General features: G+C 46.9%; 1 protein-coding gene across 2 annotated transcripts in view; it reads left to right on the top strand.

The window, feature by feature from the left end:
- NIN (ninein) overlaps positions 1-26,205 on the top strand; it is a 90,495-nt gene that overhangs the window by 14,280 nt on the left and 50,010 nt on the right. For both annotated transcript variants that reach the window (XM_077819669.1, XM_077819670.1), the window contains exons 3-4: positions 12,215-12,384; positions 23,869-23,908. In XM_077819669.1, coding sequence (XP_077675795.1) covers positions 12,215-12,384; positions 23,869-23,908 — 210 coding nt within the window. The remainder of the gene's footprint in view (positions 1-12,214; positions 12,385-23,868; positions 23,909-26,205) is intronic.

Genomic DNA, 26,205 nt, shown 5'->3' on the forward strand with positions numbered 1-26,205 from the left:
CCGAAGCACACATGAGGTGTCCAGGCTGCTACTGCATCTCTGGTTACTAAGTTTGACAACTCAGGCCCCTAGATGACCAATTTATTGACACAGAGGCCAAGTTAGTGGGACAGAGTGCTGACAGAACATTTAAGAAGGGACTTGAGAGCTGAAGTCTCTCTGTAGCCTTCATTAAAGCAAATAACATGCCAAACAAACTGAAGATATTAGGGAAACAAATTGGACTTAAAGCCATCAAAATAATTGGTCTTCCTGAGGGAAAACAACTGGGCTGCTTTTCCAGGAGCTATGAGTTCCAAAAATATTGCATTGAAACATAGCTGAAGGTCCAGTATGCCCTGAAATCTCGCATAGAGCAAAAGAAATGCTAAGCATGCTACAGGAAAAAAAATCCTATTTACTACAACAGCTGTCCAAGATACAAGCATGACAACAGCAGGAAATGCAAAGAATATATTCCAGTTTTTTAAAAAAGAGTTCTCTTCTACCCCGTTCTAAGGGTGACTTGGGAGAATTCCTTTCTGTGATGGAAGTGTTTGTTTGAATCATCTCTGTTTTTCTCACCCAAGCTCCAGGTCAGTCATTTGGCACAAAGATTTCTGGACAAGCTAAGTAAAAGCCCTCACTAATGAAGCTCATTGGGGCTGACAAGACAGAGATGTAATGCTTCAGGCCTCTCACTGCCTTTGGGTCTGTTAACCATTCCTCTCCTGTTTCTCCTTTCTTTGTTTCAACCTGTCATTTCAAGCTCTTGGCTAAGTAGGAAAGGATTATGGACTAGTGCTAGGTTTATGCATTCTTCATCCTCCCCAGAAAATAACATCCTTCCCCAGAAAGTTGTGTGGCTCAGAAGAACTTACTATTGTCAATGTCCAGACCTTTCTAGGATTAGGCGTGCGATCTGTAGAATGCTAAACATAATCTGGGGAGCTCTCCCAGCTCTGTCTATCATAGAGGAAGATCTAAATGGTGATTTTTTTTCAGAGGTGCTGACCACCTGCAGCTCCCCCTTGACTTCAGCTGGAGTTCTGGTGCTGAACAACTGAAAATTGGGCCTTTAGAATCTGTGGTTAGCATCTCCCTTTGTTATGTCACATCTGTATGTAAATCATGTAATCCTTTCCCTTCTGTGCTTCTGAGCGGAGGACAGCATGAAATCCAGGAAATAAGAGATGGCTTAACAAGGGGATAACTTTAAGTCCAGTAAAAATGCTGGATTCTTCTCCTAGATCTTAAATTTCTGATCGCCCTCTCTTATCTAGAGGGATCGATAGTGAAGTGAAATTTTATACCTCTGTAGAGAATTGTGTGGTTTGGTCAGACAAACAAACCCCTCCACACACACCCCAAAAAACAAAACCTTCCAAAGAACTGAGTGGAAAACTGTTCTTGGCAGATGTGTTTGTACAGTGAATGTGGAGAATCCCATGCCTGATAGCAAGGCACCACGCAACAAAAATTGTAACTTTTCCCTTGAAACATTGGTCTAGAAGCTGATTGGTTTTCATCTCATTCTTTGAGCTCTTGAAATTGTTTAAAGGGATGCTGCCAAAGGTGGCAGATCTTGAAACTGCACCAACAAGCTGTATGGTTCACATAATTTCATGATGCAAATCAATCAGTCCCCTCTGTGAGCCAGGGGGCTGGGAGGATAGCTGGTCTCTTGTAAGGGGACGAGGTTATTTGTTTAATTCCCTTCCAGCTCATCGGCATGGAGCTGGCATGCAGAGCACCGCAGACCATGCCCTGTGCATGCCGATGAACCAAGACTAATTTGGTGTTCTGTGTTCAGTAGTGAATCATCCAGTGAAGATGCTCAGGGACTTATTTTTTCAAAATAATGGTTATAGGAAGGGCTGAATTTTGGGTTATCCCAGTGAAAACGATAACCAAACCGAAGCAGTTGGAATATGAACGCCCTGCCATGGAACTCCAATAGAAGAGGGTAACTTGGGCCTGGGAAGGCTACCCCACTTGTGAGCTCACCTGTGGGAAGGTAAAGGGAAGCTTATAAAACATTCCAGTCGCCTCTAACAAATGTTGGTGGGGAAAGGTACCTAAAGGAGACAGACCACTCGGTAAGCCCAAACAAAAAGGCCTACTGATGCAACTCAAGGACTGGTGAGACCATGTCTGGTGAACAAGAAGAGTGGGACTGGAAATCTGTGGACTAAAATTGGAGTGTTGGAAATCAGGTCTGACTGGTGAGCCGGATAATGAGAGGATAGGCTGTTCTGCCTATCACCCTTTTTTGTGTCCCTTAAAAAGGGTAGGGGGTGGGGAACTGGCTGAGGGATTCCTGGAGGTGTGGGGAGGGCCGGCCAGCATTCCCTTCGCTCCAGGGACTCTTCTTTGTGAGCCTCAAGGACCATCATATCACTGAGACAGTCAGACCTCCGGGCACCAGTGGGGATGCCTGATCATCGCTGCTGCTCCAGTGAGGACTCACCCTGATACATGCAAGAGCCTGCTGTTTACCACCCTCTCGTGTGTTGCTTTCCATTATCTTCCTCCTGTTCTACTTCTCTTGGCTTTTCACCTGATCCCAAAACCAGCTGTACCACACGGCCAGAACACAACAAGATGAGAGAGTCCGTCCTGCTCTGCCCAGCATGAGAGAGATCCATAAAGGAGAGGCTAGGTCACGTCCCAGAGTTCAGAGGAACAGCTGTCGCAGTCGACCTGCCAGTCCATAGCATCCATCTATGACTAACTAGCTGCCTTCTATGCTGAGAACATCAACAAAAGCTGTATTCCCCCCTGGCCACCTCACCCCACACTTTTACTACCCTGTCTCTTCTCCCTCTTGTGTTGATCTTGTCAAAGGCGGGGAAACTGACTCCTTTATAATTCAGGGTCAATTCTGCAGCTCAGTTCTTTCTTCCCCAGCAAAAAGAGGTGCATGACAAAATGCAACGGACGTCCTCCCCCTGAAAAAGGAATTCTGATTATGATCATTATGCATAAACACTCACTTCCAATTCCAGAATATCTTTTTTCCTTGTGTAACTTGATCAATAAACTCCCAAACTTCGGCATGAATTTTCTAGTGCATCTGCCATGGTACTAAGCAGGCCGAGGTCTCTGTACTGGAAACCCTGAACCACACTTACTTGTAGTACAGTGACAGAGTCACGTTAACACCTTTAACTCTCTGGGCCTGTGTATTCCATTGAAATTGACACAACGTAATTAGAGTAATTATTTGTCATCTAGATTTTGAATATCATGTGTCAGCTAAGGAGTCCTATAGGCCTGGAAGGAATGTATATTTAATGCATTTTGACAAGCTGGCAAAATGTAGAGGTGTTCACTTTTTCTTAAAATTTAGAGCAAAACTCCTCTCTCGTCTAGTATATGCTGTTGGTTTCAAATTTTCATCAAATGTCATAATTTGAGCACCGTCCGCCCCAAGCTTTCAAAAATCGCCCATCAAGCCCCCAGAAATAATGAGATATAAAAAAAAAAATTCATAGGTTTTTCAGGCCGTGATTCTTCCATATGTGTGTGTTACTGCACTTGTTCTTTTGTGAAAGCCTCTGTCCGTACGCCTGGTAAGCTAACACTGCTCTACATCAGGGCATATTTCAAATTGGGGTGCGGGATTGGTTCAGAAATGGGCTTCAGGGAACTTCAGTCTCGAACTCGAAGCTGGTCTCTGCTCAGGAAGGAATGATTCACTCCAGTTGACGCATAAAGCATAGCCTATTGCGACAGCTGTTGCGGGCAGAGGAGGAATCAAGCTTGTGGGTGTGGGAACGCTTGTGTGCTCACACTGAGCCTTCAGTTTGGCAGGCAGCAAAGGAGCCAGTCAGCCCATCTCGGTATTTTCCTTGAGAAACCTGCATGATGCTGAAACAATGTGAGAAGTAGGGAGAATAGAAGAATCCAGCCTGTTGCTGTGACCCATGTTCGCTTCCTGGCTATTGATTTCTGCTAGAAGATAACCAAGGGGGTGAGGAAGAGATGTTTGGGGAGCACTCCCAGCATTTGGGACAGGATTTTGTGCAGGTTTTTCTCTTGGAGAAAAGCGCGGGGTCAAGGAAGCTAAACGTGTTGATCTTGAGTAACAGAGGGAGCACTTGGTCTGGACACTTGGGTTGAAGCCCGTGGGTGAGTTTGCTGATTCGGAGACTGCTGGCGGTAGCGGAGGGGGTTGAGTTTCCCCAGGAAAGGCAGGTAGTAAGACGGCCTGTGTGCTTGCTGGAATAATGGAATTAGTGATGCTGCGAGGCTGTGTGTGTTTCACTGGGAAGGGGCAGATGGCAGGAGTGGCAGCAGGGGGCTTCTGCCTTGAAGCGTGCCCTGCATGCGTACAGCCGAGGATGAGAAGGCTGTTCTCTAATGGGCTCCTGCCATGCCAGCGAGCTTCCTTTGATCCAGCAGGAATCTCACATAATGAAACTCCAAGGGCTTCGTTCTGATGTGCCTGAATGTCTCGTCAGTTGCTTTCGTTCAGATGCAGCCATTCTCCCTTCGGTGGGTTCTGCCTTACGGGACACATCACGTCCTGGGTTCCTGTTGACTTCATAGAAGCGACGGCGCTGGATCAGAGCTCTCTCCTGGGTAACAATGCGTTCAAAGGGGACAAGCCAGACTGCAATGTCGGAAGAGAAAGGAACAAGAATGGCCACTTGCTGCATAAGCACTTCCTGCAGAGGGAGCTGGCTGGGGACTTGGCCAGTGGATGGCTTAGAGAGGGAGGTCGCAGCTCTTCTGCTTCACAGCAGCAGGTCTGGTGAAATGTGCACTTTGGGGGTTTTTCCTCTCGGGCATGGCGGCGTTCCTGGAAAGGACGCTGGATTGTGAATCGGCTGGAAGCACATCTCTCAGGAAAGAGACCCACTCTGTTCCATTATTAAGCAGATGTAAAGGCTGGGGGTAGCCAGAGATCCAAGTAAGCAGCTCCCCCTGCTCTGTTGAAAGTAGAGGGGGGGCTCCCCATACTTCCCCTTCCTCCGAGGCTGATTCGGGGAGCGCTCCCTGTCCTGTTTGCAGTCTGTATTTAACCCCTGGGAGTAGTGGCTGATGTTACCAGGAAAGACCCAGCTGGCTTCTGTACTGGAGCATCAGCATCTCAGACTAAGTGCAACAGTTGCCATCCAGAATTCCCACCTGGCTTGGAAGTGGCTGCTTGTCCAACGCTCTGGCCTGAAGAAATGCTGTATTAACTCCTGCTAGAAAGCAGGAGGATGATGTTGGCTGTTGAAGAGAGAGAAAAAGGCAGAGAGTGGAGAGTTAAAGGATCCTTGGTGTCTGGCCTCCAGTGGCTACTCTCTGTCAACCCACGGGCCGCCATGGAGCAAGCGATTGTTGTTGAGAGATTTCAGCCACCTCAAAAGAGTGGGGTGTGTGTGTGTGAGAAAATCTCTGGCAGAAAACCAGTAACTGTGCTTCGTATACATTTGGCCTCTTCAACCTGTCTTTGCCCTGGGTGTTCAGACTTGGGCTCCCGTCCTGCAATGAGCCATTTGAGCACAGATCCCTAATAACTTCAGTGCTTGTCAGTTAACTTGGAGTCACTTATTGTTTCATGTTTAACCAAGCAGAATGCACCTGTTTTTCCGTATAGAATTGCAGGGGAAATGGTTCATGGATAATAAAGCAGATTTAAAAAAAAAATATATATATATATATATCTATATCTAAAATCAGTCACGTGTGTGTAAAATTAATCAGGCTTTTTTCTGTAGCAGCAAATAAGAAGTAGGGTTCTGTGTTTTAGAAGCCTGGTTAGGAGTGGATTATCAGGATGGAGTTAAAGATTAAAAGAATGCCCTAAAATTAAAGAGCCGCTTATTGCAGTACTCACACGCAGTTGGCTGCTGCATTCGCTCATGACACACACACATTGGAGAGAACAGAACTGATCACCTAATGCTGCCCCCCAAAAGGCATATTGGGAATAATTTGCAAGCACTGTGAATGTTCCTAGCCATCGTGGGACTCTCTCTGCTGGACTTGTTTGGTCTGTTCCTGTTCCCTGGCTTTGCTTGCTCCCCAGTTCTGCAAGCTGATTCACATGGGAAACTTTCCACAGTGGGGCGCCATCCATGTGGGCCTGAGAGTGCCCATGCAATCCGCTTTTACTACTGGGGCCTTCAAACAGGCGATGATTCGTTTATAGGAGGGATCTCTCGCCTCCTAGAAAAAGGGCCATGTTTCTTTAAAACTCAGCAACCTCTGCTCTGCCAGACAAACGGCTTCAGCAGGCTTCAGTAGCTTGCTGTTTTGTGGCTGCACATTGCTAAGACTGAAGTGTGAAATAGGGCCTAAGAGGAGTTTAGACGATGCCTGGTATCTCTGGGGATTAGGATTTACTAGATTCTATCTCTCTAATGTGATTTGCACGGTGGTAGGCTGTCTGACTTTGTTTGCAATGACTAGGAGTATTTGGTCTCTTTTTAAAGAATCTTAAGCAGCAAAGAAATTAATTTCCTCTTGAAATGACTGGCTTTCAGGGTAGTGGCATCCCTCCTTTTAAACCCCTTTTGTGTGGTAGCTGGCTTTTGATGCTTGGGCTAGGAAAGCGAAGACTGTGCTTAATAATAGGGGAAAATTTGCCACAAGGGTTGGAAGGACTGATTCAATCTCATCTCTTCTCTGTACTCCAAGGGTCTGAGACTAGAGTGTAGTTTTGAAGTACTCTGGTTCCAGGAGGTAGAAAATAAAGATTGACGCTTGAACTATGGAGGCCTTTACTCACTGAAACAGATAACCAGGAGATGTGGTGGATTCTCCATCACTCGTAGTTCTTACGTCAACAGTGGATGTCTCACTTTAAACTATATGTTATTTCAATCCCAAGCTGCTGGGCTAGATGCTAAAGATTCCACACAGTGATGCCTGCCTGCATTATACTGCAGGGCTGACTAGATTATCATAATGGTCCCTTCTGGACTTAATCTAGGCATGTGCTACCATAAAGATCAGTCTGCCTGTCAAGTTTTATCCTATAATGAATTGCAAGCTAGGGGTAGAAGGTTAGGCACTAGGTAAGATTTTTCTAAAGTGCGGTCGGCACCTAAATTTCATTGAAAGTCAGTGCATCCCCCACCAACCTTCATTTGGTCTTCATTCAGCATCTTCTTGGCAAGATGATAGGCGGAGGTTCCGTGGAAAGCAATGACTTGACCTGTGTCACTGTTCACACACTGGAATACCAGAGGTCAGGAAGATCTTTTAATATGATCGGTCTTTCCAAAAACACAGACGAGTCCACATCGTGCTAACAAACTTCTTTTAATATCCAGCACCTAAATACCATCTAGTATTCCTTTACCTAACAGCTCCTTTACATCTGCATCAAGCACAACCTCATGTGTACCTTCATGAGCATATCACATTGATTTTAAAGTTTCTGTGCTATTTTATTGTGTGCTACACACAACATGGGCCCAAGAAGTCTGTCCTGGCGGTAGTGGCCTTCATAACTTAAGCTGGAACTAAGGAACATACGTTAACTCAGTTAAAAACCAGCGCCAAAACAATGCTTTTCTCTGGATGTGATAGTCACTTTCTTCAGCATTTTGCCAGCAAAAGTATACGGAAAATTTTCCTCACTTTGAATTACATAAATATTGCTATACTAAAAATAGCTCCCACTCCAGCTGCTATAATTTGAATGCTCATAATTTTGAAATGACGAACAGTTGGCTGTGGAGTAGGGCAACTGCATAGTTGTTTGTTTGTAGAACTGCTTTTTATGCCCTCTTCTGAGAAATAATGCCTTGGGGGATGGGGTGAAACTTGAGGACTTTCACAGTGTTCCTTGAGGACTTTCACAGTAGCTGGGGAAGCTTCCTGTTTGCAGGAGAACTCTCTTCTTGGCTAAATAACTGTACTCTGGAACCACAGTGACTTTTAGTACTTCCTAACCATGAAGCACCTTCATGTTGAGTCTGTTGTTTTTTTTTATTATTGAAGTGTTCTCTCGCCTTCATGCTAAGATCGGACTGCCCATCTGTCTGTGGATAGCCACAACAAACATGGCCACCTCAGCTTCTGATCCCACCCAGTTTAACCTTGGTCTCCTCTAACCCCTCCATTTCCCTTCTGCATGCGCCTCTTCCTCTCACTTTGAGGTAGACTGCGCCCACTCCACCACTAAAGATACCTATATGGTGCTCAGAACAGCTGGGCAGATGTTGTGGCTTCGGCTGGAGTTTGAGCTCTGCAGCTTCGGGAGGTGGGTGGCCTTCAGAGGCCAAGCCGCAGTGTCTACGCGGCCTTTTTTAGTGCTGTAGCACAAGCCCTGGGGGCTGAGTCAGTAGCCCTGGGCGCTGACACCTGCTGCTGCAGGCTGCCACTTTGCAGTGTAGATGTACCCTAAGAGGGACTCTTAATTGCATACTATATGGGGTTAGGCGGAGGGGGGAAATGTAGTGGACATGTTTGTAGGTACATAGATGTGGTGTTCAGAGGGTAGTAGCCAGACTGAATTCAGGGATTTAGAGGAGCACTGTACGGTGTAGAAATAACGGTGCACCAGTGATTATGCAAATCAGAAGCCTAAGACAATTGGAGTGCCAGGAATCCTATAAATGAGAAATGTACAGTTATGGGTCAGTACTTCTCCAGCATTCCCTGGGTTTTGATTGGCTGAGACAATTCCACTTCAGGATAATTAAATGCAAGGAAGGAATGGGGGGTATTACAAAATCGCCTCACAACAATGAGGCTTTGTTCTGAGCAGTGTGTTGCCCAGCAATGCAGCTAAGGTGCACAGATCATGGCATATCATCTCTCACTCATTCCTTACTGCTTAGGGATAAGGAATTGGGATAGAAAGACACATTGGTCTGTCCCTGCCCTTAAGTAAAGTTTGTGGAACATCATTTTCCCTTGCAGTCTGGAGATGGAAATGTCCATTTCACTTAGACTCATTGGCCAGCTGGGTTTAGGCATAATCCATGTTAGAAAGTCAGGCCTTTCCATTCCAAGCACAGTCTCACTGTCCTTTTCACAAACAGCACCAGTGTCAAGATCTGTTTTCAGAGGTAGTTCTCCTGTGTCTTCAAAAGCCTTTTGTTTGCTTACAGGGCTTGTGCAAGAGCATTTAGAAAAACCAAAACAGATGCTAGTAACAATTTCTATGTTGTCTCCCCTATGCTCTGGTTCTTGGTGTGCCTGTCAGACTGCTTTCAGAATGCAAGCGCAGCTTAAAACATGCTCGCACCTCTACACAGAAGCTATTTTAAAATAATTTTTGTTACAATAGCTGTGAAGCACACAATGCTATTAGAGGTTTCCAGCCTTACGAAACTGGATTCTGCTGGGATTTAAGGAGTCGGGGAGTAGATCTAGCAATAGCTGCATTGTTACCAAGCTATTTCTCACCTTCCCTGAAACCTTTCTAGATACAGGCCTTCCCAAAGGTGTGTTTCTGCCTTTGAGAAATAAGACTGCACCATGGCAAGAGCATTTTTGGTGGGGGCTGTGGAGTAGGGCAGGAGAAAATAAATGGGCTAGTAAGCAGCCAGAAATGTTAGCATTTCAGAGAGAGCATTTCCGAGAAAGCTGTGGGGTAGAGATTGCTCGGTGTTAGTCCAGCTTTAATAGCAGTGATAAGGTTTGCTTTTGTTCTCTGGGCTCTTAATCAGTCTCTCTGCGCCCTTCATCACACAACTTTCATGTGTGAGCTCCCAGCTGCAGCAAATCTTGTTCAAACGTGCGCACAGATTTTGTTCCCTAGAGCTGCAATATATATGGATGGCGTGTAAGTCTGGGAAAATCAAAGCGTTCCCTGTCCTGTGTATTTTATAATTCATTGCATAGCTAAGTTGCAGAATATTTTCCCTCTAACAAGCTTGAAGATGGCATCCATATCTGAAGGAATAATATCCAAGATGACACGGGGGAGAGGGGGTTATAAAGCCCCTATAACTTTCTTAGAGCCCTATGTATTTGTTCAATGGTTGAATGGCTTTTCCGGTCTTTATTGCTGTTGCAGTCTTGTATTTATTTTGTACCAGAGCTCCCTTCAGATACCATTTTAAAAAGCTATTGCCTTCACCACTGCCTCGGTGCATTACAAGTGGCTAAAAAGCCTGGTGGGACTTTTAAATACGAAAGTTAACAAACATAGCAAAACGAAGCATTCCCTTAATTGAATCCCTGGTTAATTTGATTCTCTATTTAATATGATCAAATTCCGGACATTGAATGAGTAATGCTAAAAATAGCACAACTTCCCCTCTTTTCAATTTTGATCACTTTATGTAAGCGGTGCTGGGAAATTCACTGCCAAGTATAGAAGGTTCCTATTTGGGAGGCTTGAAATTTTGGACGTGAGAAGAGCTAAGAGACGACTCCTCCCCACCCCAATTACAAACAACTAAAAGGGGTTGCAGTTGACATTAGCTCTTTAATGCCCCATGCAAGATGTGATGTGCACCCTGCTTGTCATGTAGATAAGATCGGTTGCGTATTCCAATCAAAACATCAGTGCCTTCTGGGGAAAGCCCATTCCTCAAGTGCTCGTTTTCTCCCACTTGCGGGGTTGCTTTCAGACTTTTCAATTAAAAGTACCGCATCCATTGAAAGCAAAGGGAGGGTTGCACAGGTCTCTGGGGCTGGGACTCTGAAGACCATGGAATAGTGCATGTGTAACAGAGTACATAATTAGGCATGCAGTAATCATCATTACTGGTGATGGGCAAGAAGGAAACAGCTCGTCATGACTTTCACATCCCAGGCTGAGTTTGAAAGGCTGACGGTGAAACCGATCTTTACTTCCAAACTGAGCGAATTTGGTCTGGAAGTCGGTGCGGGACAGTAAACATAGACCTCAAGGTGATGCCATTTTGTAGTATCACTTTTCAGAGTACAGCCACTTCTGTCTGGTGGCGTATTAAGACTGTTGCTGGTGATGTTTGATATGGTGGAGGAATGGGAACTGCTCGGAGGAGGTGGCACAAAACCCAACATTACATTGTTATCGAGTACGGAGTCTTTTAGATCTCCTGGCCGTTTTGTTCTACAGGAGCCATTCTTGAGACTCAACTGGAATATTAGTTGGCTGCTCCATCACAGAGCCATGAGCATGGGCGCGTACCTGGAGCAGTTCACCATCTCCCCTGACACCTGCTCTTTCTGCAAAGAGAGGGAAACCCTGGAGCACATTTACATCGAGTGCACCAGGTTTCAGCCCCTTTTCCGGCTCCTCCAGGAACTCTTCCTTAAGTTCTGACTGCACTTTTCCCTGTATCTCCTTATTTACACACACCCCATCCATAACCCCACTAAGTCGCGAGATCTCCATGTCAGCCTCCTCCTGGTGCTGACCAAGATGGCCATTAACCATACCAGGAGGAGGAAGCTTGAGGGGGCATGGCGTGCTCTGTGACTGTGGGGCCTATTTCCAATCCCTCCTGAAATCAAGTCTCCAGTGCTCTAGGCCATGTCCACTGGCTCCCGAAGTGGGCGCTGTCTGGGATATTCTGCTCAGTGTCCTCCTCTGGATCCTAGATTTTGGACCTGTGATCCTCATGCCTGTCCCTGTTTGTTTCATTAGTTGTCCCCTGTAATCACTTAACGCCTGGGTCCCGATGGCTCCTCTCCTTAGTCTAAGGGGAGGGGCCTTTAGGTGTGGACAGGCCCATCCCCAGTGATTCAATAGGTATAGCCTTGCAGCCTACTTTTCAGACTGCTCCCAGTCTGTGTGGGTTGATAAATGTACTGTAATGTGTGGCCTGGAACAAAAGCTGCAATCTTAAGTACCTACTGCATAGCTGGCATATGTTGGCACCTCTAGGGCTCTTTGCTTTTTGCAATGCTTATTTGGGGTCTTTTTCTAAATTACTGTTTTGCATTTGCCTCTCTGGGGAGTGTTTGGTTTGGTTTTAGTTGTCTCTGCTCTCCAGGTAAGAGAACCCCCTACAAAAACCACGGTCTCAAAACCACTCTCCAAGATGCTGAGAAAATCTGCCTGCAGAATTAGAGCTGCAAAGCAAGACATGCTTTGGAGACCTTCTAGCGCATGTGCAAATATTCATGGGAATGGGCACCACCTAGAGATGTCCTAGGCTCAGTACTGTGGACAATATAATTACCAGAGGAGCTGCTCTTTGAATTGCCACAAGTGTGAAGGACTAGCTTGTTCTTTACAATCGTATGATGATGCATCTTGCTGGGACTAAAGGCTGACCTCTTCTTCAGGAATGATGCTGCCAATGCTCTGTCTTCATTTCTGTGTTTTGTTTTAATTCAGTAGATTCTTCACCAGAAGCCCAGCCCAAATACGTCAAGGGTGGGAAACGCTATGGTAGGCGGTCCCTGCCGGAGTTTCGGGAATCCGTGGAAGAATTTGCCGAGGTGACTGTCATTGAGCCTCACAATGAAGCAGCCCGGAGTTCACACGTAGCTTCCAATGACTGTGATGAGGTAAAGTGCCCTCGTTTACATCTATAGTCTGAAAGCGACTATCCACGGGACCTATGTCACATTGATGGGATGTGTGGGGGGGGGAAAAGGGAGGTTTTGGACATGACCCTGGCCTCCTTGTGACTCCCTTCCTTGTAAGGGAACACAGTTCAGTTTCTTGCTGTTGTATTGGTTTCACTCCTCTCGTGCCAGAATGAAACGTTTAAACTCCACCAGGGACAGAGAGTTGAAACCATGGGGTGCCATCTGAGCTTGTGTATGTGACCCTCAGGTATAGATGAACGCTCACTGACTCAGTATTTAAATCTGGCTACTTGTCTTTCGATTTCTGTTCCTCCCATCCCTCTTACACTGGCCCAAATTTAAATCTGTGCAAAAATGTGCTGACCTAGACAATACAAGGCAGAGCACTGTGCGGCATTAGGGAAGAAAGGGAACTTCACACACTGTTAAATGCGCGTCTCATAGCATGCTTTTTAAGGTTGCCTTTTGGGGAAAAAGACCTCTTCGCGGCATCCTTATGAGCATTTGGTTCTTATTTTAACGCTGAGTTAATATGTTGATTCACTAGTGAGCAGGTGAACAGTCCAGTGACGCTGGAGAAATCCAACTGGATTAGCATCAGTGCCAGCAATGCAAATGTTGGCTGACGATTTTAGCCCCATTGTGTACGTCCGTCCCTACAGTACTGTGTGCTCCCAAAGCAAGTTAGTGTTCTGCTGCCAGGAGTGTGCTGTAATAAGGCTTCTCCTTAAGTGTTGCTTTTTCCACGGTGCCCAAATTGTATTCTCACGCGCTCTCTCCTGCCAAGGTTGTGGGCAGATGTAATGAATGCTCCTTACCGTCCACCTGCCTCTCTGCCCTAGTCCATCTTTCCTCTTTATGAAGAACTTTTTAGTATAATTGACCACTTGCAGGCCGCACTGCAAGCTTTATAGGCAACATGAGCTTGCTCAGTGCAGTAGGAAGGATGGCTTCCAGTCACACTCCAAAGAGCTGTATGGCCCATTCTGCAGATTCGCAGAGGAGCCCAGCTCTTGCACGAGCTCTGGAGCAGTCTGTCAGGATCCCAACAAGGGCGGTCAGGGCCATGGGTCAGAGCAGGGCCACACCTGAGGCTGGGAGGATCAGAGGAGTTGGTAGTCGGGTTCCAGGGTCTATACCAAAGTTCAGTGTCCGAGTTAGGAGGCAAAGTCCAAATCAAGCTGAGCACAAAGCCAGGAATTCAGGAGCAAGGAGCGGAAACAGTCGTGGCAGCTAGAGAAGATCCATGCTGTTGCCTGGGTTTATATAAGGCAGACAGCCAATCAAGAGCCATTAGGCTGCTGTCTGTCAAACCCCTAAAGTGGAACTTCCCAAGGTCAGTGTCCACAGTGGCTCATGGGAAGTGGAGCATGAGCTGGTTACAGCTGCCGTTGGGTGGCAGCCTGGAGATGTCAGGCCTGGGTTCTAGACCCGAGGGCTGTTACACTATCACGAGATGCTAGGATAGGCCTGGGATTTCAGAAAACTATCTAGGCTCTTTGGTCCCAGGAGGTATGCTACCAGATAGCCGATGCTACCAGCTGCACCCAGCTCTCCATGTGTACGCACAGACACTGCAATCCACTATCAAAGAAAAGCACTGGTCTGGAGCCTCAGCTGAATAATATGGGTGTGACCTACCTGCCCAGTCCAAGCATTGTTCCTTTAACCCCAACACCGCAGGGTAAGATTGCAAACTTAATATGCTGCCCAAGCAGCTGAAATATAAGATCCATTCAGAAATATAATAGTAATAACTAGGTCTTATGTAAGTGCTTTTCATCCCTTGATCTCCGTGCTTTACAAAGGAGGTCAGAAACAGGTCCCTTTTTTATTTTTTGTGAAGGGAAATGGCTTCTCAAGTCTGCTCACTTGGGCTTCAGTTGAGTAAAGTCTGTGGGAAAACCAGAGTAGCTGGGATCAAAGCGTTGTTGAATCTATAGCTTCCCATAGCATAGTTCTTTCCGAACTTCTCTCCCTTGCTGTACCCTGCACATCGGCCGGGGAGAATGTGGTACAAGGCCAGATTGTGCATAATAGTTGATCAAAGTGGGCAGCAGGGCAGAGCTAATTTGAGCTGAATGTAGCATCTCCCGAGTCCTTGTCATAATTATACGTTGTTTGGAAATAGGCTATTGTGTGTTTAGCATAATTTAGGTTTAAAAGGATTAGGTTTTTACTGGTAAATGTCAGTGAATGTTGATTTCACTGTACACACAAAAACCGTCGAGAAAATATTTCCATAGATGATGATCAAAACTAACAGGCGAAGTAAGAAAAACGCGGCTTGAGAACTTCTCATCAAAATCCATTGATTTAGACTGGAATTAGGCTTGTTTCAAGTGGATGAGAGAATGAATAGTAAATACAGGTCTGATTTGTTGATTTACTTTCTCTATTTTGACATGTGATGTTGACAGTTTGTGGTCGAACAGTTTTTTAAAGCTTTAATTTTTTTAATCTCTGCATCTACTGTCATTAAATAATTGTCTGAAACCACTATAATTACCTACGGCTGTGAAAAGTTAAATCAATTAAAAATCTGTAAAAATGCTTAAAAATAAACACTGATATTATCGGTAAGAATTAAATATATTAAAAAAAATAAAATCTGCCAACCCTAAACTGAATACAGAGCCTGGAGCTGAGGCTTACAATGCAAAACTGTCACTTCGAACTGGGGCCAAGCGGAAAAACCACATCCGACTGCAGAATTATTGCCTCCTGGATGCCACTCTCTTAATACGGAGCAATATTTTCTCCCAGAGTAAAAAGCGTTCTTTGTAAATAAGATGCAGCTTCACTTAGTCTCATGTCTGTATTTCAACGTTTGGCCTGTAGGTAAGTGTAACTCCTGAAGTAAACTGGGGAGCTGTCCAGTCCTACCCCGAGATCATGTCTGGCATTGCCACCACTGGCCCAGCCTTGTAAGGTGTCTCCTACTCAAAACCCAGAAGCATCCATGATTGTATCTGGTTGATGTAGCATGTTAATAACTGTTCTACACATTAGATCATGCTGACTAAATACCAGAATACCTCCCTCTGGCCTCTTTGTTCTTCTGAATAAAGTAAGGGCCAGTAATTAAGCTATGGCTATAACTCTGTCTTCATGTCTAACGAAGTGTGTTGTGAACAGAAGAGACATGTCTTCTGCCGTCAGTTCAGTTCATCTGTAAAAACTCAGTAGTAACTACAGTACTAGCTAATATAGAAGACGAATAACTGGGCTAGCCATCTGATGCAAGAGTATTAATCTGTGTATTGTGGTACAAACCGAGATTAAGGAAATCTGGCCTTCTTACTCTGTTCCTTTGCAGTGCAGTTTTACAGAACTGCCATAACTGGAGGGTGGTGAGTCTTGGCTTGCAGAAAACTTTGTGCCTTCATTATTTGCATTTGTTAGATAATACAATAGGGATTTTCCTGGCATTCCCATCCCCTTATCTTCTCCGTTTGTGCTTAGTGATTTCCATTGCACTGCCATAATCTGCCACACCAAAATGACACATGCTTTGAGAAGAGACCCTTCATAAATATTCCTGAGGTTCTGAAAGCTGCTTTCCCCTCCCAGCCCCTGCATCTCCAGTTGCCAGCCTGGAAATGTTCAGTTCCAGAGATGCATGATTGTATCAAGCTTTATTTATAATAGATCTAGTCTTGTGCTCACCTAAAGATCTCAACTCCTGTTTTGCTTGTTTTCTGTAAAATCAGGGCATCTCAAACTTCACCATGGTACTGCTGGACGAAACTTGTGCATCTCATCGTGTGGGCCCTGAGACTCTTCCTCCTTCCACCACCACAAGCCATAGAAAGTGCAAGGGAGGAGAAGTAGTGTAACTTTGGTAGGGTGTATTAGCATATGGCCACAGCAGCACCTCGCTGATGCTGGGTCCCTGCCACTCTGCTGTGTGTTTGCCAAATACTGTCAATCTGATACTGAATGTTCAGTAGCACTCAGTGGAAATTGTCCAGTGAGAGAGAAGAGACATTGGTTTTTGTTTCCTTCCCCTGCTTCCTTGGAGGGCTGTGGCTGCTGAGGGGCGCAAGCCGCACGCCACTAAGTGGTGGATAAGATTCATGATCTTTGGTACTGCCCTACAAGGAGCATGTCTGCTGTGGATTTGACAGCTGTCTGAGTGGAGTGGCTGCACCGACCTTTCCAAAAATGGGAGGTGGAATTCTTTCCCCGGTGTGCTCTAGTTGACCCCGCACACACCCACTGCGGGAACGTTGAAATACGGAATTGCAGGTAGGAGCAGGCAGCTGTTCGTAGAGAGAGCGTACACGTTGCAATACTCCTGTGCAGTGAAAACGTGGTTATCTGTAGGGGAGAAGGGAAACATGTAACTTTAAAAATATACTTGAAAAAAACACCATCACCCAGACCAGAACTTTAAAAGACCAAGCTCCTGGCTAGTGTTGCTTGCCAACAATTCCACATGGCTCTACGTTCCTTTGCTTTCCAATCTCGCCTTCCTTGCAGTAATTAGACTGTGAGGATCAGGAGTCACTTGAATACACTTGGAAGAGAACTGGCTTCTGTGGTGATACGTGCACTAATGTGTTTGCTTGCCACCATGGAGAAACGAATCCATCTCCTCTGGTGCAGGCCACGTGTACCGCACTGACCTTAACATCAGAGTTAATACACCTCCTCGGGAAGTGCACCAGCTAGGAAAACTATGCTTAATTGTATTCCTTTCTGTTAGCTGTAAAGTGGGTGTAAAAGGCTGGTAAATTAACAAGGTCAGTCAGTTAACTTAGTTGCCATACTTGTTCTGTCTGCATGAAACATCCTAAGGCAGGTGTGTTCGTGCTGCTTTCTTTCAGGAGGGATGCATAGTCCTCGTGAGGTTTGCTCAACACTTGGATAAGCTTCTCGGTGCCTTCCTTCTACCTTTCTGTAATGCTCTCAGTAGTGTGTCTGAAAACGAGAGGGGCCAGCTGATATGTACTGAAGCCCTAAAACTTGTGTGTATCTTCAGCCTCCCAGACTGTAGCGGGAACTTCTTCTGCAGGGGAGCAAAAGACACTACAGATTTGATTAGGAATGACCCCCCCAAAGATAAAAGGAGTACTTGTGGCACCTTAGACCAATTTATTTGGGCATAAGCTTTCGTGAGCTACAGCTCACTTCATCGGATGCACTGTAGCTCACGAAAGCTTATGCTCAAATAAATTGGTTAGTCTCTAAGGTGCCACAAGTACTCCTTTTCTTCTTGCGAATACAGACTAACACGGCTGTTACTCTGAAACCCCCCAAAGATGACATTCAGCGTTTTTTAAAGCCACTTCTCAGAAACGTGGCTAGTGGGACTAAATCCTTGGAAGCCAGTCCTTGGCCAGTGTTTCTGTTGTGTGTCTTTCGGCTTGTAGCTGTCTTCATTGTGCTTGGGCTATTCACTCTTAATGTGTTCCACAAGGATCTGACAAAGTGGGGCAGTGGCTTAATTGGGATGTTTCTTTGAACCAGCCTCTGGGCCAATTAAAAGGGTTCATCTTGTATGTCTGAAGCTGACCACTTCCTCCTTTACTCTGTCCTCTCTTCCTGCTTATACTATGGGGGGTGAGGGGGGTGGTTAATTTGTTTGCGGAATCTCAGTCATTACTCTGCTTAACGTGCAGATAGTTGGGAGATGGGGAAGGAGCGCCTTGGCCTGCCCTGTGGACGAGGTGCTAATCCATGCCGCAGCCATGCAAGCACTTAGACGTGGGCTTTAAAAACTTGTTACAATCATAGCTATTAACCTAGTGCCCTCTGACGCGCTTCAGAGCAGCAAAGCAGAGTTGCAGATATTTACCTCCTGCAGCTGTCGATGCTGGGGGTCGGCCAATAGTCCTCACGTTCAAAAAGTGCCATGAGCTCTTTGTGGTTTTTTTGTGCTTTGAATTATAATTGATGATTTGCCCAACAGCACGTTGGTTAGAACGGACTCCATTCAGCAGCGAGGAACGAAGAGTTGACGGGTACATCTGTACTTAAGGCATCATGTAGCGTACAGACACTGCATGCCCGGATAGCGCGGGGATAAAGAGCAGTGTAGACAGAGAGACCTGGCTTCAGCAGGTAGAATAGAGAAGAGAGCCTCATACATGGCTCACCCAAGCCATGCCTCCTGTGTCTACACTGCAATGTAGCATCCTGCTGATGGAGCCTTTCACTGTGGCCTGTAGCTACATGTAGCTGATTTGACCTCAGTGACTCAGGCATTTGTAACTTCCAGGCTGGCTTGCTGCAGTTCCCGGTAGCTAGCCCAGGGCCCTGAGGCTGCACTGCTTACCAGGAACACATCACCCTGGTACACTGCTTCCCCTTCCCCAGCAGAGTCCAGCTCAAGGTCGCTGCATTGACATCCAAAGCCCTGTATAGTGCTTGCCCTAGCTACCTGATCACCTTTCCTTTCCTTCCATGATGGCTGCCTCCCAGGCCTGCATGGTTCCACTGGCAAAAGCTGTTGACAAGCAGGGGAAGACTTGTATCTTAAGGAGATGGAGCTTTCCAAGGAGCTGGACCAAGCCCATGGAACTTGCTGCCAAATAAACGACCCCCATGCTCACTGTGCTCAGAACCAAGGGCAAAACCCACTTCCTCTTCAACGGAGCTTCCCTGCAATTACCTCCCCAAACACGCCAGGCGCTGCACCCTTTACACTTGTCAGTAACCGTAAGCTTGACCCTGCCAACAGGGCTTGAAGAGCGATTTTTGTGTTTACTACTGGTGGAAATTATTTAGATACCGTGGTGATGGACAACCCGTATAACACTCTAGCTAGAAGTCTTTCTGGCAATCCTCTACTACTAAGGTGGCCAAAACCCAAACTTTTTGCCTCCTTCCTTATTGTGCTGTGGAGGGATGGTTATGTCCTAGCCATATGCCTTATTCCTGAATTTGCATGTTTATCAGATAAGGAACAGCTTAATCAGGGGAAAAGCCCAAGGACTATGAACATATACTTTCATTTGCTTTTGATTGAAAAGGCTGTAATTGAAACTGGAAAATCTTCCATCCCTGGCTACTGTCACTTGCCAAGAGGCCCACAAAGTTGGGCAGAGAAATCGTGTCGGTGACTTTTTTCAAAATCTGGTATCCTGAAGTCTTCAAAGTACAAATCTGATAATCCAAAGCATGTTTATCTTTTTAAAACAGGAGCTGTGAGTGGCTATTGTTCGGACTCCCTATTGGCTCTTAGTGGTGGTGCTTTGTAATTGAAAGCAGCTGTAAATTGTGTTGCAGTTTAGAGGCTTGCTCAGTTTTGGGGATCTTTGTTCCGGCTGTTTGCATCAATGAGTCGACCCTTCAGCAAACACATGCCATCCCTCCCTCCCCCCTAGAAAAAAAATCTTATGTTAACATTGGTGCTAGGGATCGCTTGAACATGTGCAGGATAGAATAGGCGCAGTGTGAGCCCCTGATCATCATTTTAATTAGCAATATATTCGGACCGAGAACAAAGGTCTGTCTCACTGAAGCAGATGGTAGGGTGGGAGAGGTTGCTAAGTTATTATGGAGAGAGGCCGCAGCGAGCAAATGTAACGGGCTGCAGATGCTTACATGGGTTCTGAGCTGGAAGCTAGTGATCATTGAAAACCTGAGCCATCTGCTCTTCAGCCCAGCAAAGCATGTGTCTGTCAAAATAATACATTCCTAAAATCTCTGCCTTCTGCACACGGGCTCAGTAATGTGTGTGACCCACATCCAGCTGTAGAACAATCCCGCCCACTACAACAATGCCTTGCGTGACATTGAGCTGCACGGTCCACAGCACTGATGGCAGTCTCCCTTTGTCTTCCCGAAATAGGCTGGCTGCCTTCTGTGGCAGCCATTTTGGGTGTTGCTTGACCTCTGACCTCCCGTACCGCTGCCTCACAATGAAGCTGTTGTCAAGCATTCAGTCTGGTAACGAGTCCGGGTGCGGAGAGGGTCCTGCCAGCTGATGCTGCAGTGGCCAAGTACAATAGAGCCCCTGATGCTGGGCGGCAGAGGAGCGCGCCTGCAGATGAAGTGAATTACCGCAGCAGTCAGGCTAACGGGGCCGTTCGGCCTTCAGCGTCTGCAACAATTGATTATCAGCATAGAGCAGGGATGACAGGTGTTTAGCTCACCATTCAGCCTCTCTGCACTGTCTGGATTTATGAAATTACCTGATGCTTCTCCAATGAGTGCTTGGAAGTTTCAGTGGCTTCAGTTCAGCTCTTATTTTTTAAATTATTATGCTACTTATATGGGGGGAGGAGGGGGCGGAGATAGCTCAGTGGTTTGAGCATTGGCTTGCTAAACCCAGGGTTGTAAATTCAGTCCTTGAGGGGGCCATTTAGGGATCTGGGGCAAAAATTGGGGATTGGTCCTGCTTTGAGTAGGGAGTTAGACTAGATGACCTCCTGAGGTCCCTTCCAACCCTGATATTCTATGATTCTATGTAAACCCTACTCAACCGGGCTCAGAGAGACTTCTCCTCCTCACCCTCTCCTGCTTTAAAATCCAGATTGCTTTAACCAATCACACCTCCCACCAAAAGGGAATTCAGGGAGGATGCTGAGAAACACGCTTGAAGGCTGCGTCTATCTCTGGAGCCTTAGGGGCTATTCTTTGGCCGTATGTTGTCGACTACAGGAGTATCGTCTGTTTTCCACTTCCACAGACACAAGTTGTGGCCATTTGTTCCCCCGACTCCTGTTTTCTGTATATTTTTCTTTCCTGAGAGGTCATTGGAGGTAAACTAGGAATCCAGCCAACCTAATTCTTTAATGCCATTGCTGAGTGGAGCTGGCGGAGTAGTATTCATTGAGGCTAAGCGGCACGCGTTCAGGCCATTCATTCCATGTTTGAATGCGTTCCTAGTCTCTGTTGGTATATTTGCCAGAACTGTACATTTCAGGCTATGGGTTGTTTGCAAGCTGTTCAGTTTTTTGTGCTGGTGCGATTGTCACGTGGTGGGTGTGCGTGCGTGTTGGTGTGTGTGTTCGGCGGTGGGCAAGAGGTGCTGGGGGGAGGGAGCGGAGCGGGGCCAGGGAGACCAGGGGAGGGGGCAGGAAGAGGCGGGGGCGAGGGTGGGGCTTTGGGGGAAGGGGCAGTGTGGGGCGAGGCCTCGAGGCGGAGCGGGGGTCGAGCACCCACCCGGACAGAAGAAAGTTGGCACCTGTGCGAGCAGCTCTTGTTCGCTTACATCCATGGTGTCCCATTGAGGCTATAGAAGGCGTTGGACTCTTCATGCACGTTGGAGGATATTCTGGCTGTTCATTCTCCAGACCCGTTTTTATTTTCCGTGGGGGTCCTTGCTAGGGAAGCATAAATTGCCCCCACCCCAGACTGCTCTGCTGCTGGTTTTCACTCCTGTACCATTAATGCAGAAAGGCAGTGGTGGAAATGCAAATTTTGTGCTGTTCAGAGCTGGTATCATGTGGTTGACCAGATGATGAAACAGAAGCAAGAAGCCATGCTAAAAAAGTACAGTGACCTAATCCAGTTTCCATGGTAACGTTGTAGATTAATGGCTTTTAGCTGTAATCTGAATGAGACGTATTAAACTTTTATATTGTGATTTAGAGCTTTTGTGTCCTGGGTGACTTTGAATCTAAATCCATCAGTCACATGCGTATGCTTTCGTGTGCTTCTTTTTAACTGTGGAAAAGTAACCTCTGCTAATACTGCCGTTAGAATGAAAGCTAATATTGCCGGACTTCATGTGTGCTGAGTACATGAGCGATGAAATGCCCTATCCGCTGATTAGGGGCAGCAATATCTAGGGATGGCTGTGCAGTGCTTGGTAAATCCTTTAACTAATGTATGTGAAATATAGAACTGTGGAAGTAACCTGGCACAGATAGTTGGGTGCTGACTGCCACGTGCTAGGGAATCGTAACAGGACGGCTGCCTGTTGGTGGAGGACAAGCAAACAGCCCAGTGCTCAGACTGCCTCACCAGCACTTGTTCCCTTTCTGAAGGAGATGGCAATGACACGAGTTCCTAATTTTGTTCCCCCCCGCCACCCCCATGTTGCACTTTGCTAACCCAAAATCACCCTAGCTCTGGGAAGGGCGTTCTGTAGGGAGCTGGCTGCTGCCATAGGGATGGTGGAGAGTACATCGGTGACTTGCTTTGTCTTTCAGCATCTCCAGTAAATATTCTAGTTTAGGTAAGGAGGAGCTTGTTGTGTTCATTTCCTGTCCTACAGCGGCCGTTTGATGGTTTCCTTTCCAACCGTGGGACAGGTTTGGTGAGTACAGGCTGACCTGTCCCACCCGTGTCACAGTGGACAAGTTAAAGAACAGTTTAAGCCTCTTTGTTCACCTTAAGTCGCATGTTCTGTGAGCAGATGTCTGATCATACGTGTATGAGGGGCTTTACTGTAGCTCAGCTACTCGCCAGCGATCCACAGCCCCAGGTGCATGGGATATTTGGCTAGGATTACAGCAACGTGCTCTACAAGAGGCTATCCATTCGGACCGTCAGAAGCTAACGCTAGTGTGTTGTACCTATTTGCCACATGGACCTATGTACGGTCCACGGCCTGCAAATGCGTTTTTTCTAGATTTCACCTCATGTCCGTGCTCTGCTCTCTCCCCGAACTGTCTCTAACCTGTCACAGCTGGAAGCAATGCCTAGAGTAGGATTTAAAGGTGTGCTCGCACTTCTGAAAGGCTGTTGTGAACAAACCCACGCTGCCTTAATTCAATCAATTTAGCGCATCTTCAAGCCTGGGGGAGCCAGGATTTTAGCTTGGTTCAGATGGGGCGGTATGCAAGGGTGCAGAGCAGCTTTCTTGCTGCTTATCTTGACACTGAAAATCTGCTGCGTGTGCTGTGTGGACTTGTTGCGGCAGGAAAGCGGGTTCCGGACCTGGCACCTGGCGGTGTGCAAGATGCAGCTATTCCAGGTACCTGCTATTGATGAGATCATAGTGTGTAGTTTGCTAGAGCTAGTCATTCTTGTCCACCCTGGGTTGTCATATAGCCAGAGCAGAAGAGAGATGGCTGGTGCTGTTCCAGAATTGGAAAGATGGTCCAAAACCTGGAAGTCTAGGCACATACCCTTCCTTAAATCTTCCCCTTCACATCCACATGCTCCCATCACAAAGACAGATGGACTGGTTTGCTTAACGGAGCCCCTCTAAAAATCTTTCTTTCCTTCCTCCTAACTGAGCTGGTTTAACCAGACTCTGCTCTAGCCTGTTATCTTCAAATCTGATTTTTGCAATAACTACACTTCTAGGAAGTGTGATTTTTATTTTGAAATGCCCCTGGCAAACCCTCACCGAAATACCTTGGAATAGAGACACTGCTATCAGAGCACGGCACCAGACAGGCTGGGATCGACAGCTTGGCCCCTGGGGGCTGTGGAGATGAAAGTATCTCGGCATTGTTGGAATTCTGTAGCTCCTCTGATGATGATCATAGAGTTCCTTTTATACCTGTGCTGCCTTTGAATAATAATAACCTGTGGAACCTATTATTTTCTTAGCACTGGAAGACTCAGGACAGCGAGGAATATGAAGCAGAAGGTAAGAACAAGCAGAAGCACCTGCTTTTAGTCTTGTAAAGTTAAGCAGGGGAAGGGAGGGGAAAAAGGAAAATTAAACAATGGCCATTTCTTGGTAAGAATTTCTGATTCAGACCTAATCTAGTTGTAAGGCGAGCTCTCGGCATCTTCCCCTGGGGAGTGTTCAGGGGCCTCTGACATGGGGCAATGCTCAGCGGGGCAGAGCCCAGGAACCGCTGCAAGTGTCTGAGGCTAAAAACCACATGGACCAGGGAAGTTTCCTGGCTCACTCTCGCTGGGGATGCAAGATCCCTGTGTGCTGGAACCTGTCCCTCTGAAAGGTTGAAAATATTGGTTTTGCGCTTCTGGGAAGCTGGTGCTTGTTCCTAGGGCCTGTGCAGAAGTGCTCCATTCAGGTTGCTGGAGAGGGGGCTTTAGATGCTCTTGCAGTGGAGCATGGCTGATGAGTCTCTGCTTGTGTAACAGTGACCAGCTTGCACAAACGGCAGGTAGACTGCAGGGCTTCAGTTTTCTGTCGTGGCATATTGAAATGGAAACCTGCCCCAAGGCTGGGATGAGACAAAAAGCAGGGCCCGGGAGAGGTGGCTGCCTGAGCCCCACCCTGGAGGCCAGTGGCCCTAGATCACCTTCAATCCTGCTCCCTCTCCTGAAGGGTTCTCAGATTCCTGCATCCCAGTCCCCCCCCCCGGGGGGGGCACATTTCCTCTTACTTGCTACCTTCACCCATTCTCATTCTTCTGTCCCAAGCAGACCTCTCCCCAGTTCTAATTCATCTCCCTCTTCTCCTGCTTTGTCTTTCCTACCCCATTCCCTTGTTTCTCCTCCAGCCCCCTTAGCAGGTCCCCGTGTCTTGTGATGGCCGGCTCCTCAGGGTTCCCATGCTGTGAGTTCTGGGGGAGGAGCTGTGTACCAACACACATCAAGCCTCTTGCTGCGTAAGGAGGTTCATTGGGCTCCCGCAGTGCAGACCCACCACCATAGATGCTGCTCGAACAGGCCCCTCTCCTGGCTTTTCCCCAGCAGTGGGAATGCTGAGATAGCGTTTCCGTGGCCACTAGATGTCAGCATGAGCCACAGAATTAAATGATTTCCTTCTGCCTTGGCTAGAGTTTAAATTGTTCCCTTAAGGTTTTGTTGTGTGTGTCTTATCACTTGTACAGCAGTGGCCCAAACGCTCCAACCAAAACCTAGGGAGTAATCATCCCAGTCCAAAGAGTAGGAGGAGATGCGGAAGTTCAATGAGCAGGGTCATGCAGGAGGTCAGTGGCAGACCCAGGGATGAAACTGGTCTCCTGACACCCACTGCAGTACCCTGCCCACTAGAGCACGCTGCCTTCACGGACTATGGCGCACCACTCGAGAGCAGTGATCGCAGGATGCTGGTCAGCCACAGAAAGACCCTGAAGACTCTGCTTTGATTTGAGAGATGGCTAAATGTTTCCCACTTACTTTGGAAATACCAGTTTCTTCCCCCACAGCCCCCAGAGTGTGTGTGTGTGGTGTGTAAAAGGGAGAGTTCAGGCTGGTGTGGGGAGTTGCAACAAAGTCTTCTAAACCTTTCAAGTAACCCTTTAAACATTAACATTTTCAGCTGTATAGTATTGCACTGAATTTATTTGCTTGGAGGAAGGGATTCAAGTGGAGGTTGCTGGTGACAGAAAATTGTTCAAACGTATCTTGATCAAAACATTTGCTTAATGGCATATTCAGATGGTTTTGGGATGGGGGGGGTTCTGAACGTCTTACCATAGGAGCATGGCCAGGGCAGTAGGACACCCTAACGATAACCAGGTCTGGCCCTAGTAGCCGATACACAACTATCGAGGGAAGAACTCTGACAGAGATTACACAACTCTGCAAAAGCTCCAGCTTGTGTGGAATGCAGCTGACCGCTTCCTCCTCCGTCTAGGGTGTAGTGAGCACGTCCAGCCTACGCTCTTGTCCCTCCACTGGCCCCCAGTCTGCCTTCACTGCCAGCTGAAGGCCTTGATCCCAGTCTCCAAAGCTCCTCGTGGTTCAGGTCCCAGTTGAGTTACAGACTACAGGGCATTTGAGCATCAAGGGAGTTGCCTTCCCGTTGGATAGTGCAGATCCCAAAGCCCATGATGGAGCATGTGAGAGTTAGACACACTGCCAGATCTTCCCTGTGATGGAGTCCCTCCTTTAACTGACTGACACAGCAACCCAATCTCTTCCCCCACCCCCCACACATGGTTAAAATCCCTGCCCCAAGTGGAGCCCCCGCAGCCAGAGATGGAGCACAGCAGAAGATCCCATGAAGTTCACTAAGAATTTTGC

The sequence above is a fragment of the Eretmochelys imbricata genome, chromosome 6 (assembly GCF_965152235.1).
Source record: "Eretmochelys imbricata isolate rEreImb1 chromosome 6, rEreImb1.hap1, whole genome shotgun sequence".
NCBI lineage: Eukaryota > Metazoa > Chordata > Testudines > Cheloniidae > Eretmochelys > Eretmochelys imbricata.